Source organism: Lissotriton helveticus, chromosome 6, assembly GCF_964261635.1.
Source record: "Lissotriton helveticus chromosome 6, aLisHel1.1, whole genome shotgun sequence".
NCBI classification, from domain to species: Eukaryota; Metazoa; Chordata; class Amphibia; order Caudata; family Salamandridae; genus Lissotriton; species Lissotriton helveticus.
In genome coordinates this window covers 1,382,536,816-1,382,554,079 of record NC_136067.1, presented here as the reverse complement: position 1 = coordinate 1,382,554,079, position 17,264 = coordinate 1,382,536,816, and the positions used below count along the sequence as shown (strand labels likewise).

The 17,264-nt window shown below is 44.5% G+C and overlaps 1 protein-coding gene across 3 annotated transcripts in view; it reads left to right on the top strand.

The window, feature by feature from the left end:
* AMD1 (adenosylmethionine decarboxylase 1) overlaps window positions 1-17,264 on the top strand; it is a 137,608-nt gene that overhangs the window by 104,864 nt on the left and 15,480 nt on the right. For all 3 annotated transcript variants that reach the window (XM_078649162.1, XM_078649164.1, XM_078649163.1), the window contains 2 exons: window positions 13,793-13,885; window positions 13,972-14,127. In XM_078649162.1, coding sequence (XP_078505288.1) covers window positions 13,793-13,885; window positions 13,972-14,127 — 249 coding nt within the window. The remainder of the gene's footprint in view (window positions 1-13,792; window positions 13,886-13,971; window positions 14,128-17,264) is intronic.

Genomic DNA, 17,264 nt, shown 5'->3' with positions numbered 1-17,264 from the left:
TTAACCAGACTTATGGGACCACCTTTTGAACCACTACACTCATGCGAACTACAATTTCTTACTTGGAAGGTGGCTTTCCTTATTGCCATTACTTCACTTAGGAGAGTTAGTGAGCTGCAAGCCCTAACTATTCAAGAGCGATTCAATCAAGTACATGCGAATAGAGTAGTTCTCAGAACAAACCCTAAATTCATGCCAAAAGTGGTATCCCATTTTCATGTAAATTGAACAATAGAACTGCCAGTGTTCTTTCAAAATCCACAGACAGTAGCTGAAAGGGCCTTGCATACTCTAGATGTCAATAGAGCTCTGCTATACTATATAGATAGAACTAAGGCATTTCGAAAGACAAAACCGTGTTTTGTTGCTTTCTCACCGCAACACAAAGGCAACCCTATTTCAAAATCAGGTATAGCCAGATGGATCGTTAAGTGCATTCAGATATGTTATTTAAAGGCAAAACGCACCTTAACAGTTCCCCCTAGGGCGCATTCTACACGCAAACTAGGGGCATCCATGGCTTTCCTAAGAAATATTCCTTTACACGAAATTTGTAGTGCAGCCACATGGTCAACCATACATACATTTACCAAACACTATTGTGTAGATGTACATTCCAAACAGCAAGCTGCTGTAGGACAGGCTGTTCTCAAAACTCTTTTTCAGACTGCTGCAGCTGGCACGGGCAACCACCGCTAGGGGAGATACTGCTATACATTCTATGCACAGATATGAATTCAGCAGCCCACATGCCTCGAACGGAATATGCTACTTACCAGTATGCATCTGTTCTTGGCATGTAGGGCTGCTGACATTCATATCGCCCCGGTGCCTGTCGCAGCTGTAGCATTCACTCTTTGCATGGACATCTCCTACTGTACTATACTCCATCTCTGCCACAATGGCGAAAAACAATCTGAGGATGGAGAGGATGCCCATGCGCACTGTAGTCCGGGGGAGGAGCCACCTATCTCGTGATACTTCGAAGACTCTTCCAGGACAACAATGTGCAATCATCCGGACCCAACACTAGGCGGCGATCTATGCACAGATATGAATGTCAGCAGCCCTACATGCCAAGAACAGATGCATACTGGTAAGTAGCATATTCCTTATCCTTCGTACTAACCCAAAATGGATTCCTACAGTCCCTTTGAACTTTTACCTTAATGAGCCTGTGATCCTCCAATCATTCTTTCCAAATCGGACAACGGCTGAGCGAGCAATTCACTCACTGGACATCAAACTATGTTTGAAATTGTATTTGGACAGAACTAAATCCTTCTTGAAAAACAAACCAGCGTCCTACAGTGCACCAAGGAATGGTCTTCGCTTACCAAGCAGAGCTTATCCAGATGGATATCAAAAACTATTTTCTGTCCTCAAAAGGCAGGACGGCCTTTGAACTCTAGAGTACTGGCTCATTTCACAAGAGCAATTTCCATGGCATTGTTTGCTGGGGTATCGTTGCCAGATATCGGTCAAGCATCAACCTTGAAAATTGCACATACCTTTGCGCAGCATTGTCTGGATTCAGACGCAGGAGTGGGACAAGCGGTTCTATGACATCTGTTTCAGTAAAGGTGAGCTAACTTGGTCTTCCCACCAGCCACTTAAAAACCTGTTTACCCACATTTGTCCCTGCTGTATATTGCTGGGTGATCTAGAGTATTTCAACCTCATAAATTTGCATATAGTTGTAAATATGAATATTTGTGTGTATGCATGTGTATAGATAGATCGGATACCTTTACACAATGTGCTAGTTACTGCTTGCTTGTCTTATTCAAGCATGTGAATTTATGAAAGTTCGAATACTGGAGGAAGAATAGAAGTTACCCGTGACTGTAGGTTCGAGGCATGTGTGCTGTAGATACACATGCTTTGCATACTCCTGCCATTTAGTGTTGGGTCCAGATGTTTGCAAGTCTTTCTTCGAAGTTTTTCCCAGTTGCGAAGTAAGGAGACTCTTCCTTTCGGTGAAAGTGCGCATGGGCATGGACTACTTTGTTAGTATTCTTTCTGCCATCTAGTTCGGTGGGCGGCCTTCGGGCCCAGGTGCATCTGTCCAGCCATCTACCGATGGAACAGACTCCGTTTCAATTCTGTCCTCCGGGCCACTCCAAGTACCCTTGCACAGACCTACATAAAGTCTGCAACTTGTGCCTCTCACCGGAGCACAAGGAGGAATATTGTGAGACTTGTTCGTTCCGATCGAAAGACTCTTCCTGATAGTCTGGTTTGACGACGAGAAATGCAGCAATATCTTTGGAGAAGAATCCGAACAGGAAGAAGCGACAGCTGCAGAAGATGGGGCCTTCTTGGTCCCAGAATCGGATTCCGACTTAGAAATCGAATTGGAGTTGGAGGACGTACCAGCGGGACAGGGTGCCATGAGTGCTATAGCTCCTCCTTACCCCATAAACACTCTTCCATTAAACATAAGGCTTCAACACCACCTCTGCCTCCGGGCCTTTGTCTGCACTGAGACGATGTTTCTGATGCCCCGCCCTCTGGCCTGGCACCAAAACAAATAGTGAAGCCTTCCGGTTCTGGATTGAGTCCATCGATAATCTTCGGATCCAAAAAATTCCACTCCGAAAGACATATCTGGTTCGGAGCCAAAAACTTCAGCTTCAAAGTATAAAAGGGACAAGCCCAGTTCGGAAATCAAAAGTTATCCCCGATCCCCCAGAACCGATTTTAAATGTCATGAAGGACAGATTAGACCTGAAACAGAAAAAGCTATACAGACCCCCAGATACTAGACACATTTTAGCCAAAACTCCTTCAAAAAGGCAAGTTATTTCAGAGGACACTGGGTATAAATTCCTCTTAAGGCCATTGCTACAAGTCCTATCCCACCCTACTTTGCCATCCCCTCCAGTCCTATCCCACCCTACTTTGCCATCCCCTCCACCATCTTCACCATTACCACAACTGCCAGCCTCTGATACACTACACACCACCACTGGGGGCTCCTCATATACAGCTTGATTTAGATGTTGATGACCTTGTTACTTTCTAAACCGATCCATGGGCTGATTAGAATATTGATCCACCCATGGATAATCAAGATTTATACCCTGCAAAACCATCACCTCTAGTCAATTACGTATCTTATCAAGAGCCGATTTCAAGGGCAGCAGCTTATGGAATTACACTGCATAAAGAGGCTTTGGATGACTACTTTTTCTTTGAGACAAATGGGTCTTCACATGGGACTAGTCAGTCTCCCTATGTTAAGTCATGAGGCATGCAGATGAGATTTTTAAGGACCCTATTTGTGCCTTATTTTAACACCCAGGGTTGATAAGAAATAAAAATCACCATCTGATGCTGTTTTTTATTAAAGGACAGCTACCCTTAGACTCACTGGTAGTTTCTAATGCTCGTAAAAGAGCAAACTCAGTCCCCGGGATGCACCTCCCCGGATAAAGTCTAAATTAATTGATGCATCTGGTAAGAGTGGCTGCTCAAGCCGCTAACCACTGGAGCATTGCCAACATGCAGGACCTACTAGCTAGGTATGACGGGGCACACTGGAACGAGATGGAAGGCCTACTTCAAAACGTCCCAGAAGAGCACGAGCTAGTCCAAGAAGGAGAACTTATATATAATTTTTCTATTACATATGCTCTAGATGCTGCTGACACTGTAGCGAGGGAAGTTAACGCCAGCTTTCTTTTACGTCAACATGCCTGGCTTAGGATTTCAGGTTTTAAACCAGAAGTCCAGCAATGTATTTTAAATTCCCCCTTTGACAAGCAACATCTTTTCGGAACTCAAGTTGTTGAGGCTTTAGAAAAGATGAAAAAAGACACGGACGTTGTGAAATCCATGGGATTGTTTCAGTCTCCATCACGCAGAGGCCCCTTTCACTGCTCAGTTTATAGGGGAGGGTCCAAAACTACATCCTCAGACCCAAACGCTTCCTCGTAGAAGTCCAACATGCAACCCTCTTCTAGAGACTTCTACAGAGTAGGGTACAGAGGAAACCATTTCAAAGGTAGGGGTAAGAGCAAGCCAACGTGCAATTCTCCTACCCCTTGCCTACACGGCCCGATCATTTAACACCTGTCTGGGAAGACTTCAACAATTTCTCCCCATATGAAAATCCACAACATCAGACAAATGGGTGCTAGACATTATCCGACATGGTTATTGCCTGGAGCTCACCAGCAATACTCACAAACTAATCAGAGCACCTGCAGCTCCTCAAACAAGAGGTACAAGCTATTTTAGCATAGAACCAGTACTGTTGCAGTACCAAGGTTCAGGGGTTTACTCTCTATACTTTCTGATCCTTAAAAAGGGTGGCTCCTTAATACCAACTTTGGATCTAAGGACGTTAAATCTGTACATACTATCAGAAAATTTCTACATGGTCCTGCACCAACAAGTACTTCTACTTCTACAGCAAGGACATTTTATGTCCACACTGGACTTAAGACACATACTTTCACATTCCAGTTCACCTAGCACATCTCAAAGATGTGATAGCAGGAAAACACTATCAGTTCAAAGTACTCCCATTCAGAGTATCCACTGCTCCCAGAGTATTCACGAAATGTCTAGCAGTAGTGGCAGAACATCTCGGAACACAAGATTCATATCTACCCATACCTAGACTGGCTCATCAAAGCCAGCACACACCAAATGTTTACAACACACTCAGACTACATAAGACCCACTCCACCAATTGGGTTTCATAGTCTATGCACAGAAGTCTCTTCTGTCTTTATAAATGCAGTCCTATCTTTAAAAATGCAGTCCTATCTGGGAGCGACTCTAAACACTTGCACAGCTCTAGCCTCTCCCAATGCAGCCAGAATTCGAAATACTCACTCTGCTACTACAGTTTCAGACCAATCAATACGTAACACTCAGGACTTTAATGCAACTGTTAGGAATGATGGCATTGGTCCTCTGCAAGAGTGTTTAGCAGGTCAGTGGAATCTATCTTGGAGTCAATTAACAGATCTAGTGTTGGTAGACAGCCGCACCCATCGCTCTCTGCAATGGTGGAACACAACTTATCAAAACGGCGTCCCTTCATTGCCTCTGTTCCTCAGATTGTGCTAACTGCAGACTCATCTCTCTCAGGTTGGGGTGCCCATCTTCACAAATTGACAATTCAAGGTCTATGGGACAACAAGTCAAGAGTCTTCACATAAACTATCTAGAGCTTCTAGCTGTGCATCTACCACTGAAAGCTTTTCAGTCTCTTCTCATGGGGAAAGTTGTCCTAGTCTGCACTGACAATGACAGCTATGTTCAAAAACGGAGGGGGGGACATTGAAACTGTCACGCCTCTCAAACCATTTGACATTGGGCAATTTATCAAAGTTCATCTTCTAGCAGAACACCTCCCAGGAGTGAACAATCAAATTGCCAACCTCGGCAGAAAGCAGCAACAAATACACGCCCTAATTTCTCCTTCCATACTTACAACAATGGGGATTCCCACAAATGGATTTGTTCGCCACAGTGGACAACTCAAAATGCCCAAGCTTTGCCTGCAGGTTCCTACACCCTCTATCCAAAGGCAATGCCCTATAATGAATTGGTCAGGGATATTTGCCTACGCTTCTGTCTTCCCCTCTCCTTCCATTTCTGGTTCAGGCAAACAACCCTCACACTGATTCTAGTGGCTCCCACTTAAGCCTGTCAACCGTGGTTCACAACACTCTTGAAACTATCAATGGTTCCACATCAAAAGCTGCAGTTCCAACCTTCTCACGCAGGACCATGGAGAAATCAGACACCCAAACCCCAAGGAGCTCAATCTAGCAGTTTGCCTCCTGAAGTCAGTTTGGTTATCTAAACTTGCCACCAGAGTGTCGCTATTCTTAAGTAAGCAAGAAAGCCTTCTACCAGAGCATGTAATGCAGCAAAATGGAAAATGTTTGTTATATATTGTACTAGCAACAATATTGATCCACTAGATGCCTCTATTCAAAATATTTGTTACTTTTGCATCTACAGCATGCTGGTCTAGCCTACACTTCCATTTGATTGCATCGTGCAGCAGTAGCCGCATATTTGCAAAACGGGCAACATCTATCTTTTATTCAAAGTTCCAGTAATTAAAGCTTTTATGGAGGGCCTTAAAAGTGTAATCACCCAGGGTACCTCCTGCACCAGTTTGGAATCTGAACTTGTGCTTGCACTGCTCATGGGCCCACCTATTGAGCCATTACACAACTGTCTGTTACAATTTCTTTCATGGAAAGTTGCCTTCATTGCGATCACTTTTTTTGAGGAGAGTTGGTGAGCTGCCAGCATTAACCTTAGAAGAACCCTTCTTTCAACTTCATAAAGAGAGTAGTTCTTAGCACCAGCCCAAAATTCCTTCCCATAGTGGTTTCTGCTTTTCAGATCAACCAACCAGTTGAGTTGCATGTGTTCTTTCCTCAACCTGACTCAGTAGCAGGAAGAGCTCTTCATCCTCTTGATGTCAGAAGAGTGTTATTGTATTCTATTGAAAGGACAAAGGCTTTTCGTTGGACAAAACTGTTTGTTGCATTTGCTACACCTCACAAAGGCAATCCTATCTCTAAATCTGGTATTGAAAGATGGATTGTTTAATGCATTCAAACCTGCTATGCTAACGTTTAAAACTTTATACCTCCTAGAGCACATTCCACTCATAAAATAGGAGCGTCTATGGCCTTTTTAGGTAACATCCCTATAGCTGACATTTGTCAGGCAGCAACATGTTCCACAACACACATGTATCAAACACTATTGTGTAGATGTTTTAGCCCATCATGCCAATGTAGGGAAAGCAGTGCTAAAGACCCTTTTTCAAACCGCTGCAACATCTACTGATTAGCCACCGCTTTGGCAGAATACTGCTATATAATTAATGCAAAGCATGTGTATCTACAGCACACATGCTTCAAATGGATTGTTACTTACCCATTAAGTATCAGTTCTTGGCATGTAGAGCTGTAGATTCCCATGCTCCCTCCCACCTCCCCAAACACCTGTAATTTCAGTTTTCATTATTTAAATTACATTTGCATGGACATCTCTGTACTTGCACTCACATACTCCATTCCCACCCTCTTTCAGGAAAACTATCTAACAATGGAGTCTATGCCCATGCACTCTATCACTGAAAGGAAGAGTCTCCTTACCTCGTGACTGGGAAATACTTTTTCGAAGTAAAAACACCTTGCAAACATCCAGACCCAACACTAGATGACAGGAGTATGCGAAGCATGTGAATCTACAGCTCTACATGCCAAGAACAGATACTAGGTAGGTAACATAATCCTTCTCCAGTATTGGAATCTTTCATAGATACACATGCGACCTACCCACCTCCCTAGGGAAGCTCGCCTTTATTTGTATTGTACATACGTATGCAGTAGTGCTATGAACCATCTGAGGCACTGCAGCTTCTCTGAGGAAGGTTCTAGAGTGTGTTGTCTTCTGATTGTTGGACTTTTAAGTTTGTTCCTTTTTATTAAGGACACTATGTTGCTAAACAAAAAATGCCTCAGGCCTCTATGTTCTATGTCTATTGTGACATTACTTTTATAAGGTACCCGGGGACTCCCATCTAGACTATGGGGGATATATTCAAGCATGTGACTATGAAAGATTCCAATACTGGAGAATTACAGTTCCAGATATGTAACTTATTGTTCGAGGCATATGGGCTGCATATGGTACATTTATGAATAGATCGCCATCTGGTGTTGGGCTCGGATGATTGCACTTGTTTTTCTCTTGGAGAAGTCTTTGTCGTCACGAGATCGATGACTCCTCCTTTGGGTGTTAGTGCTCATGGGCATCGGCTCCATCCTTAGATTGGTTTTTTCTGCCATCGGGTTCGGATGAGGATCGAAGCGCTCCGGATCGACTTCGACAAAAAAAGTTATATTCGGCGCGTATTCCCTTTCCAATTAGACGGTATTGTTATCGAACGCGACTACACTTCCATTTCGACGTCAACAACAAGATTTCCAACTGCTACGTCGACGAGACCAGGAGGTCCATCTCGACGTAGTCCAGCCCGGAGTCCATGGAAAGGACTCCATTCAGAAAATGTCCAACGTGTGGTGCTAAGTTTCCACACAAGGACCTACACGAGGTGTGCAACCTCTGCTTGTCCCCTGAACACGAATCCAGGGACTGTGAAGCCTGCGCGGCATTCTCCTCCAAGTCGACGATTAGAAACCGTCGAGCCCGAAGACACGAGGTATCGAGAATGCAGTCACAGGCAATCCCGGAGCTGTTCGAGGACCAGCACCCCGAAGAGGAGGAGGAGGACGAGGCGGGGTCAGAAGCGGACGAGTCCGACGTCTAGGAAATTGACGTTCATCAAACCGTGAGTGACGACGTCCCTTTACCAAAGAACTGACCCCGCACGGTGTCGACCCCGCCTCCGAGCCCGGTCAGACAACCGAAAAAAGTTTCCGACGCCCCGCCTTCGGGCCCGGCAACGAAACCGAAACACTCGGTATCCCACCATGGTGGATCCGAAAAGCGGCCCACCTCGACATCGACACCGAAGCTCCATACAAAGGAAAGCTCAAAGTTGAAACATTCCATGTCGAAACCGAAACATGCTTCGACGTCGAAGACATCCTTGACACCGAAAATATCGGATTCGAATAAACTTTCGGTGCCGAAACACAAATGGACAGTCAGAAGAAAAAGCACTTTTCGGAACCAAAAACTTCGGTACCGACACAGGAGCATCAAACAGATCCCAAACAAAAGACTTTGTTTATTGATCCACAAACTGGCATGGTAGTGACAGAACTACCTAAAAAGAGGAAGAACGAACAGTTGGACGACAAAACTCCTCCTCCTAAGAAGAGAACAATGGGGACGAATACAACTCCTCCCCTTTCTCCACAACCTAGAGACACACCCTCTTCTCCTCTTCCTCACACTCTGCCAACTACTCCTTTCACACCACGCCCATCTACACCTATAACAGATGTAGAAAGTGACACAGGAGAGGGGGAACATCCTAGGGATGATGAAGACACGGTCCCTGAGGATGCAGACCCATGGGAAGATTATAATGTAGGGTCAGATAATGATAACGACCCTGAACTGTATCCCTCAAAACCTTCACCACCTGATGATAATACAGGTTTTGCACAACTAATTAATAGGGCAGCAAAATACCACAAGGTAGAACTACATGCAGAACCTCAAATAGAGGATTTCCTGTTAGAAACACTACCTGCTGCACAAAGAACATCAGGAACACTACCAATGCTTAAGGGTCTCCTCAATCACACATCAGAAATATTCAAAGACCCGGTGAGGGCTAGGGTATTAAACCCAAGAATTGATAAAAATATAAGGCAGCTCCAAAAGACCCAATATTTATCAAGGGACAAATTCCTCTGGACTCACTAGTGGTCACAAACGCTCGTAAGAGAGCAAACTCTTTAACTACAGGAGAAGCTCTGCCTCCTGACAGAGTCTAAGCTAATAGATGCCTCCGGCAAGAGAGTAGCATCCCAAGCGGCAAACAGTCTAAGCTAATAGATGCCTCCGGCAAGAGAGTAGCATCCCAAGCGGCAAACAGCTGGCGCATAGCTAATACGCAAGTGCTACTTGCACGGTATGACAGAGCTCATTATGATGAATTCGAAAAACTCATCATGCATCTCCCTAAAGAACATCAAAAGAAGGCAGATCAACTCATACAAGAGGGAAAGATAATAACTAATACTTCCATTAAGTGCGCCCTAGACGCAGCAGACACTGCAGCAAGATCCATAAACACAAGCATCATGCTAAGAAGACATGCATGGCTCAGAGTTTCAGGGTTCAAACAAGAGGTACAAACATCATTATTGAACCAACCTTTTGATGAGAAAACACTTTTCGGCTCAGGGACAGATGAGGCCTTAGAAAAGATGAAAAAAAGATACGGAAACGGCTAAATCAATGGGAGCATTGCAACAGCCAACTCAAACAGGTACCTTTCGTAGGTCCACCTATATAGGAGGATCCAAAATTACAGGTACAAGCTGGCAACCAACCTCTTTTACACCAACATCACCCAGAGGTAATTCTAGAGGCAGTTAGAGGTAACCACAACAAGGGTAGAGGTCGCGGAAACAACAACCGCAACTCTCCAACCCCAAAGCAGTGACTTCATACAGCTCCCCCCAGACCATATAACACCGGTCGGGGGACGCCTATCACAGTTCCTACCTGTCTGGGGAAACATCACATCAGACAGGTGGGTGAGACAAATTATCCAACATGGTTATTGCCTGGAACTTACAGCTACCCCACCAAACATCCCCCCAAACAGCGTCCAATGAGCCAAGATCACCGAACACTGTTAAAACAAGAAGTACTATCCCTACTAGAAAAGCATGCCATAGAGAAGGTACCACAACACCAACAAGGAACAGGAGTATACTCCCTATACTTCCTAATCCACAAAAAAAACGGGTCTCTAAGGCCAATAATAGACCTCAGACCTCTCAATGCATACATAAATTCGGAACATTGCCACATGGTCACGCTCCAACAAGTACTTCCTTTACTGAAGAAAGGGGACTTTCTTTTTACACTGGATCTAAAAGACGCTTACTTTCATATCCCTATTCACAAAGCCCACAGGAAATACCTCAGGTTTGTGGTAGAAGGACAACATTATCAATTCAAAGTCCTTCCATTTGGGGTCACAACGGCACCAAGAGTGTTCACAAAATGCCTAGCAGTGGTTGCAGCTCACCTAAGAAGACAGCAAATACATGTCTACCCTTACTTGGACGACTGGCTAATAAAGGCCAAGTCACAAGAAGAATGTCTTCAGAACACACAAGACAATTCAGCTGCTGCATCAGCTAGGGTTTACGGTGAACTACACAAAGTCCCACCTGCAACCAAGCAAGGTTCAACAATATCTAGGGGCTACTATAGACACAGAAAAAGCCAAAGTATACCCCAATCCAGTCAGGATCCAAACAATGCTTACAGTCATTCAAAAATTTCAACCACAACACTCACAGCGCGAGTGTTCATGCAGCTATTAGGGATGATGTCATCCTGCATACTGCTAATACCATATGCCAAACGACAAATGCGTCCGCTGCAAGAATGCTTAGCGACACAGTGGAATCAGGCTCAAGGACAGATTACAGATCTGGTGTTGGTAGACGACCGCACACACCGCTCTCTGAAGTGGTGGAACACAACAAACATTGCCAAGGGGCGGTCGTTCCTAGAACCAATTCCACAGGTGATAACAGCGGATGCATCGCTCACTGGATGGGGAGCGCATATGGACAAATATACAGTACAGGGAAGATGGAGTGTGCAGGAAAAAAGACTGCACATCAATCATCTAGAACTACTAGCAGTGTTTCTAGCATTGAAAGCCTTTCAAATGCACGTTATCAACAAAGCAGTCCTGATCAGAACAGACATGACAGCAATGTATTATATTCAAAAACAGGGGGGGGGACGCACTCTCTCCAACTATCCAGACTAGCGCAGGAAATCTGGAGATGGGCCATTCCTCAAAACATCTATCTATTAGCCGAACACCTACCAGGAGTTCAAAATCAGATAGCAGACATCTTAAGCAGACAGTCAGAACAAATACACGAATGGGAACTGCACCACCAAATACTGCAGCCATTCTTCCAAAGATGGGGACAACCTGAGATAGATCTCTTTGCCACCCATCAGAATGCAAAATGCCAAAGCTTCGCATCCAGGTACCCACACCACTTGTCGCAGGGCAATGCGTTATGGATAAATTGGTCCAACAAATTTGCATACGCTTTTCCCCCTCTCCCACTAATCCCATTAGTGGTCCGAAAGCTGCAACAACACTCAATGACCATGATACTAGTAGCACCCACGTGGGCACGACAGCCGTGGTTCACCACGCTCCTGCAACTCTCACAGGTGCCACACCAAAAGCTAGGAATTTTACCCATGCACCTTGCACAGAACCATGGAGAAATAATGCACCCAGATCCCAAACAACTGAACCTAGCGATCTGGCTCCTGAAATCCTAGAATTTGGATACTTAGATCTACCCCCAAACTGTATGGAGATCATTAAGCAGGCGAGACGTCCTACCACCAGAGCATGCTACGCAGCAAAGTGGAAAAGGTTTGCTGTATACTGTACCAGTAATAACATCAACCCTCTGGATGTATCAACAAAAGATATTATTTGCTATTTACTACACTTACAGCAATGTAATCTTTCTTACACATCTATCAGAGTACATCTAGCAGCTATAGCAGCGTACCTACAAAACAGGCAACACCTATCCCTGTTTAGAGTGCCAGCAATCAAAGCCTTCATGGAAGGCCTTAAAATAGTCATTCCACCAAGATTACCACCTTCCCCGGTCTGGAACCTCAACATAGTACTCACCAGACTAATGGGACCACCTTTCGAACCTATGCATAGGTGTGAAATACAATTCCTTACATGGAAGGTGGCCTTCCTTATAGCTATTACCTCCCTCAGGAGAGTAAGCGAATTACAGGCATTGACAATACAAGAACCATTCCTACAGTTACACCAGAATAATGTGGTTCTTAGAACAAACCCAAAGTTCTTGCCTAAAGTAATTTCAACATTTCACATCAATCAACCAGTGGAACTACCAGTCTTTTTCCCAAAACCACAGACGGTAGCAGAAAGGGCCCTACATACATTAGATGTCAAAAGGGCAATATTGTACTACATAGAAAGGACACAAAACTTCAGGAAAACTAAACAACTATTTGTAGCGTTTTCCCCAACAAAAAAAATGCAATCCTATCTCTAAAGCGGGCATTGCCAGATGGATTGTAAGATGTATACAAATATGTTACATAAAAGCAAAGAGAACATTAGCTGTTCCTCCTAGAGCTCATTCTACACGTAAGCTAGGAGCATCTATGGCATTCTTAGGAAACATTCCCCCTAGATGACATATGCAGAGCAGCAACTTGGTCTACACCACATACCTTCACAAAACACTACTGTGTTGATGTGCAGGCTACACAACAAGCCAGAGTGGGCCAAGCTGTATTAAAAACTTTATTTCAAACGGTTGCGACAGACACGGGTGACCACCGCTAGGGAGGTAACTGCTGTATAATCTATTCATAAATGTACCATCTGCAGCCCATATGCCTCGAACGGAATATGCTACTTACCAGTATGCATCTGTTCTTGGCATAGAGGGCTGCAGAGTGGTACATGCCCTCCCTGCCTCCCCGGAAACCTGTGTCTGTCCCAACATTATCTTATTTAGATACACTTCCATGGGCATTCTGTATTCTATTACACTACTCCATCTAACCCTACTATAACAAAACAATCTAAGGATGGAGCCGATGCCCATGCGCACTAACACCCAAAGGAGGAGTCCTCGATCTTGTGACGACAGACTTCTCCAAGAGAAAAACAAGTGCAATCATCCGAGCCCAACACCAGATGGCGATCTATTCATAAATGTACCACTCTGCAGCCCTCTATGCCAAGAACAGATGCATACTGGTAAGTAGCATATTCCTTATTTCTAAGCCCCTTCCCAGCAGTACAGTCTAAATCTTAGTAGGGAAGACTAAGGTTGATAACCTGAATAGCAAGCACTTTGTACCTTTTAGATTAATGTCCAGTTAATTTATTTTGGTCTTTCTGTGTTGATTTGTCGTACATTTGAAGGGCAGTGGAGCAGAGGAAATTTAATTTCAATACTTTAGAAGTTTGAATTTTTGCAATGCTTAACTGGTGTGCACTGTTCAGATTCAGTTATTTAAATATTTTTTTTTGTCGTAGGTGAGTGGAATTCGTGACCTGATACCAGGTTCTGTCATTGATGCCACAATGTTCAGTCCTTGCGGTTATTCAATGAATGGGATGAAATCTGATGTAAGTAAATTGTTTTGTTTAATGTTTTCTCATTCTCATCCATTTTTGTTTTGCAACATTTTGAATAATCCACAATTTTTCCTTAGGGAACTTACTGGACTATTCACATCACGCCAGAGCCAGAATTCTCTTACGTTAGTTTTGAAACTAACGTAGCTCTAAACTCCTATGACGATCTGATTAGTAATGTTGTAGATGTATTCAAGCCAAGAAAATTTGTGACCACCCTCTTTGTCAATAAGGTGAGTTTTTCCCCTTATAAATTAGCCATTTTAGGTGCATTGAGTTGTACGGATGGGCAGGCTGTGATATTTTATTCTGTACTCTTGGGTGTCACAATTCTGGAAATTGAATGTGACTTATACTGTCATGCTATAGCAGAGTGTCACTCCTGGAGTAAATCTTCACTACGTAAAAAATCTAATTTCCTGAAGGAGTATTTTAGCAGTCCAGTGCCTGGTTGGTTAAACCCGCAGCACCTACTAGATGGGTTGGTACTAAACATTTTTTTTTTTTTACAACTGTGCATGGCCCAATGTGATCTAATAGGAAGGGCCATCAACTGTGTCCTCTATATAAAACTAGTCTAAACGGCTAGTATTTGCATGTGTGGCATATATTAATGCACTTCGCTTTTGTGCTCTCGAAGCTTTACACAGCACTTGTACCTAGCTTTCAAAATATATGCACAGAACTCCTTTACTCCCATATGCCAATCTAGAACCATTCCTCATTCAATGAACCTTTAGGTCGTCAAGAACTCGTTGAAATTATAAATGTTTTGTGAGATTGTGAGGACTGCACGTTGCTACATAAATTATACTTCTCCAACATTGGATCTTTTATATCTTCACATGCTTAAATCTTTCCCACTCATGACAGGGAATAAATTAAACTTGTGAATATGATACCAATGTTGGAGAACTCTAGTTACAGGTAAGTCTTTTCATTTTGAGTAGCTACTTGGCAATCCAAAGTGCTTTATGCTTTGCATAGTACTTTATGTACTTGAGGCTGTGGGCCACTAGTTGTAGATTGTGCTATCCACCACTGATTTTGTTCACTAACACCTCCTTGGCCCAAGATCTATACAATAAAACTATTCACAACTTAATTCAGCTTTGCATAAGGTTTACGATGCCATACTGCGGGACCTAATCAGAGAAGCTGGGATGCATGATCTAGCCACACATCCTGTTAAAAAATAACCCAAAAAGGTATTTACATTTTTTCACTTCATGCACTTTTAGGTCTGGCCTCCAGACTACTTTAGTTGGCTTGGCAGCCTCATGTTTTCCAAAACTGTCATAATAAAAATACATACTTATATATACATACCTACAAATTCTTAGCCAGCCCTCTTTATCCATTGTGCAGATCAAGTGTCCTTTCACGATCTACTTCGGTAAACCACAGCATTCAGCGTGGGACAAAGGGCTGTTTACATGTTTTTGTGGGTCCCTAGTCCTTGAGTAATGCCATTTGTCTTGGAAGAGTCTTCGAAGTATCACGAGATAGGTGACTCCTCCCCTGGACTACAGTGCGCATGGGCATCCTTTCCATGCTCAGATTGTTTTTTTCCGCCATTGGGTTCGGATGCAAACTCCTATACTCCAACTCGTAATCAAAATAAAACTTTTCTAAAGGCCTTCGACTTTGTCGGTATTCTAGTTCGGTACCTCTCCACTCCATACAACCTTCCATCTCGAATCGGTCGTCGACGCGGGCCGTTGGGCCTTTTTGACGCCTCGTGAGCCGACCGTCGATGGAAAGAAGCCCCTTCAAAAGGTGCCCACAATGCAACTCAAAGTTCCCCCATACTGATAAACACTCAGTATGCAACAAGTGCCTTTCCCCAGACCATAGGGAAGAAACCTGCCCGGCCTGCGCCCAGTTCCGGTCGAGAAAAAAACATACGGATCCGAAGGGCCGCTAGGCAAGAGATGCAGCGACAGGCACCGGAACCCGACAACATCTTCGATGATGACCAGGACCTACCCGGACGCACAAGACTCGGACCTAGAGATCGTCACGGGCGAAGACTACTCCGACGAACTCCCGTCGGGCCAAATCGTGAGTACACTGCCCCCGGCACCAATTGACCCCTCGCCAAAGGCTCCAGTCGAGGCATCGCCAACAGGCCTTAGCCAAGATCATAAAAGACTTTCGACAGCCCCGCCTTCAGGCTCGGTTCCGAAACCAAAACCTTCAGACACCCCAGGGCCTAGTCACATTGCCCCAAAGAAGTTTCCAGAGCCAAAAAAGGTCACCAACCCGAAGGGCGTCGATCCAAAAAAGGCCGTACAGCCAATGACCGTCGAGCTGAAAGACTGTCGAACCCGCAAAGGCCGCTCAGCCTAAAGCCGTCGACCCCAGAAAGTCGGCCGAGCAAGGGAGCGCAGCCGAAGAGTGTCGAACCAAGGAAGGTCCCCGACCAAGCCTGCGGTTCCAAAACCAAATACTGCCGACCCGGCATCCGGTGCCGTACCGAAGCCATGGAAGCCGGACAAACCTGTCGACCCAAAAGTAACCGCTCCGAAGACACCGGTCGATCCAAAAAAGACTGTCGATCCGGTGAAAGACACTCACCCAAAGAAGCCTACGGAGCACAAACAACGTGTTGACCCGAAAGTTCCCGTCGACCAAAAACCACGAGTCGAGCCAAAATCAGGGCCAGAGCTGAAAAAACCCAGCAAAACACCAAAGGTCGTCGCCAAACCTGCCTATGTCGACCCAAAAAGGTCCAAGCCTAAACCCAGGACTGTAGAGGAAGAACTATTCCACCCAGATCCATCCGAGGACCAAGCAAAAATTTACATTAACCCAGACACTGGTAAAGTTACCATACTGCATAAGAAAGTGAGACCTTTGGACTTTGCACCTGATTCACCTATCCCACTAAAAAAAAAGGACTTTGGCACTTCTCCCACGAGACCCTCACTCCCTTTTCAACCTATTATGCCCTCCACACCACTTGCACCTACCTCACCTTCTAATGACGATGAGGGAGACACAGGGTATGAACCACAGCCCCTATGACTTTCCTCAAGATCCAGATCAAGAGGAACCTTGGAAGGAGCCAACAGACCCTTATGATACACATCCTATCCCTGATGTGACCACTTATCCTACTAAACCATCACCCACTGATGACACAGTAGTATTTAACTAACTCCTAGACAGGGCAGCGCAATTCCACAACGTGGATATGCACAGTGACCCCGTAGAAGAGGACTTCCTCTTAGACACTTTCACTACTGCACAGAAGTGTCAAAACACTTCCTATGTTGAAGGGAGTTCTAAAACATGCACCTGACATATTCAAGGACACAGCCAGGGCACGGGTAATCGATCCCAGAATAGAAAAAAGTATAGACCG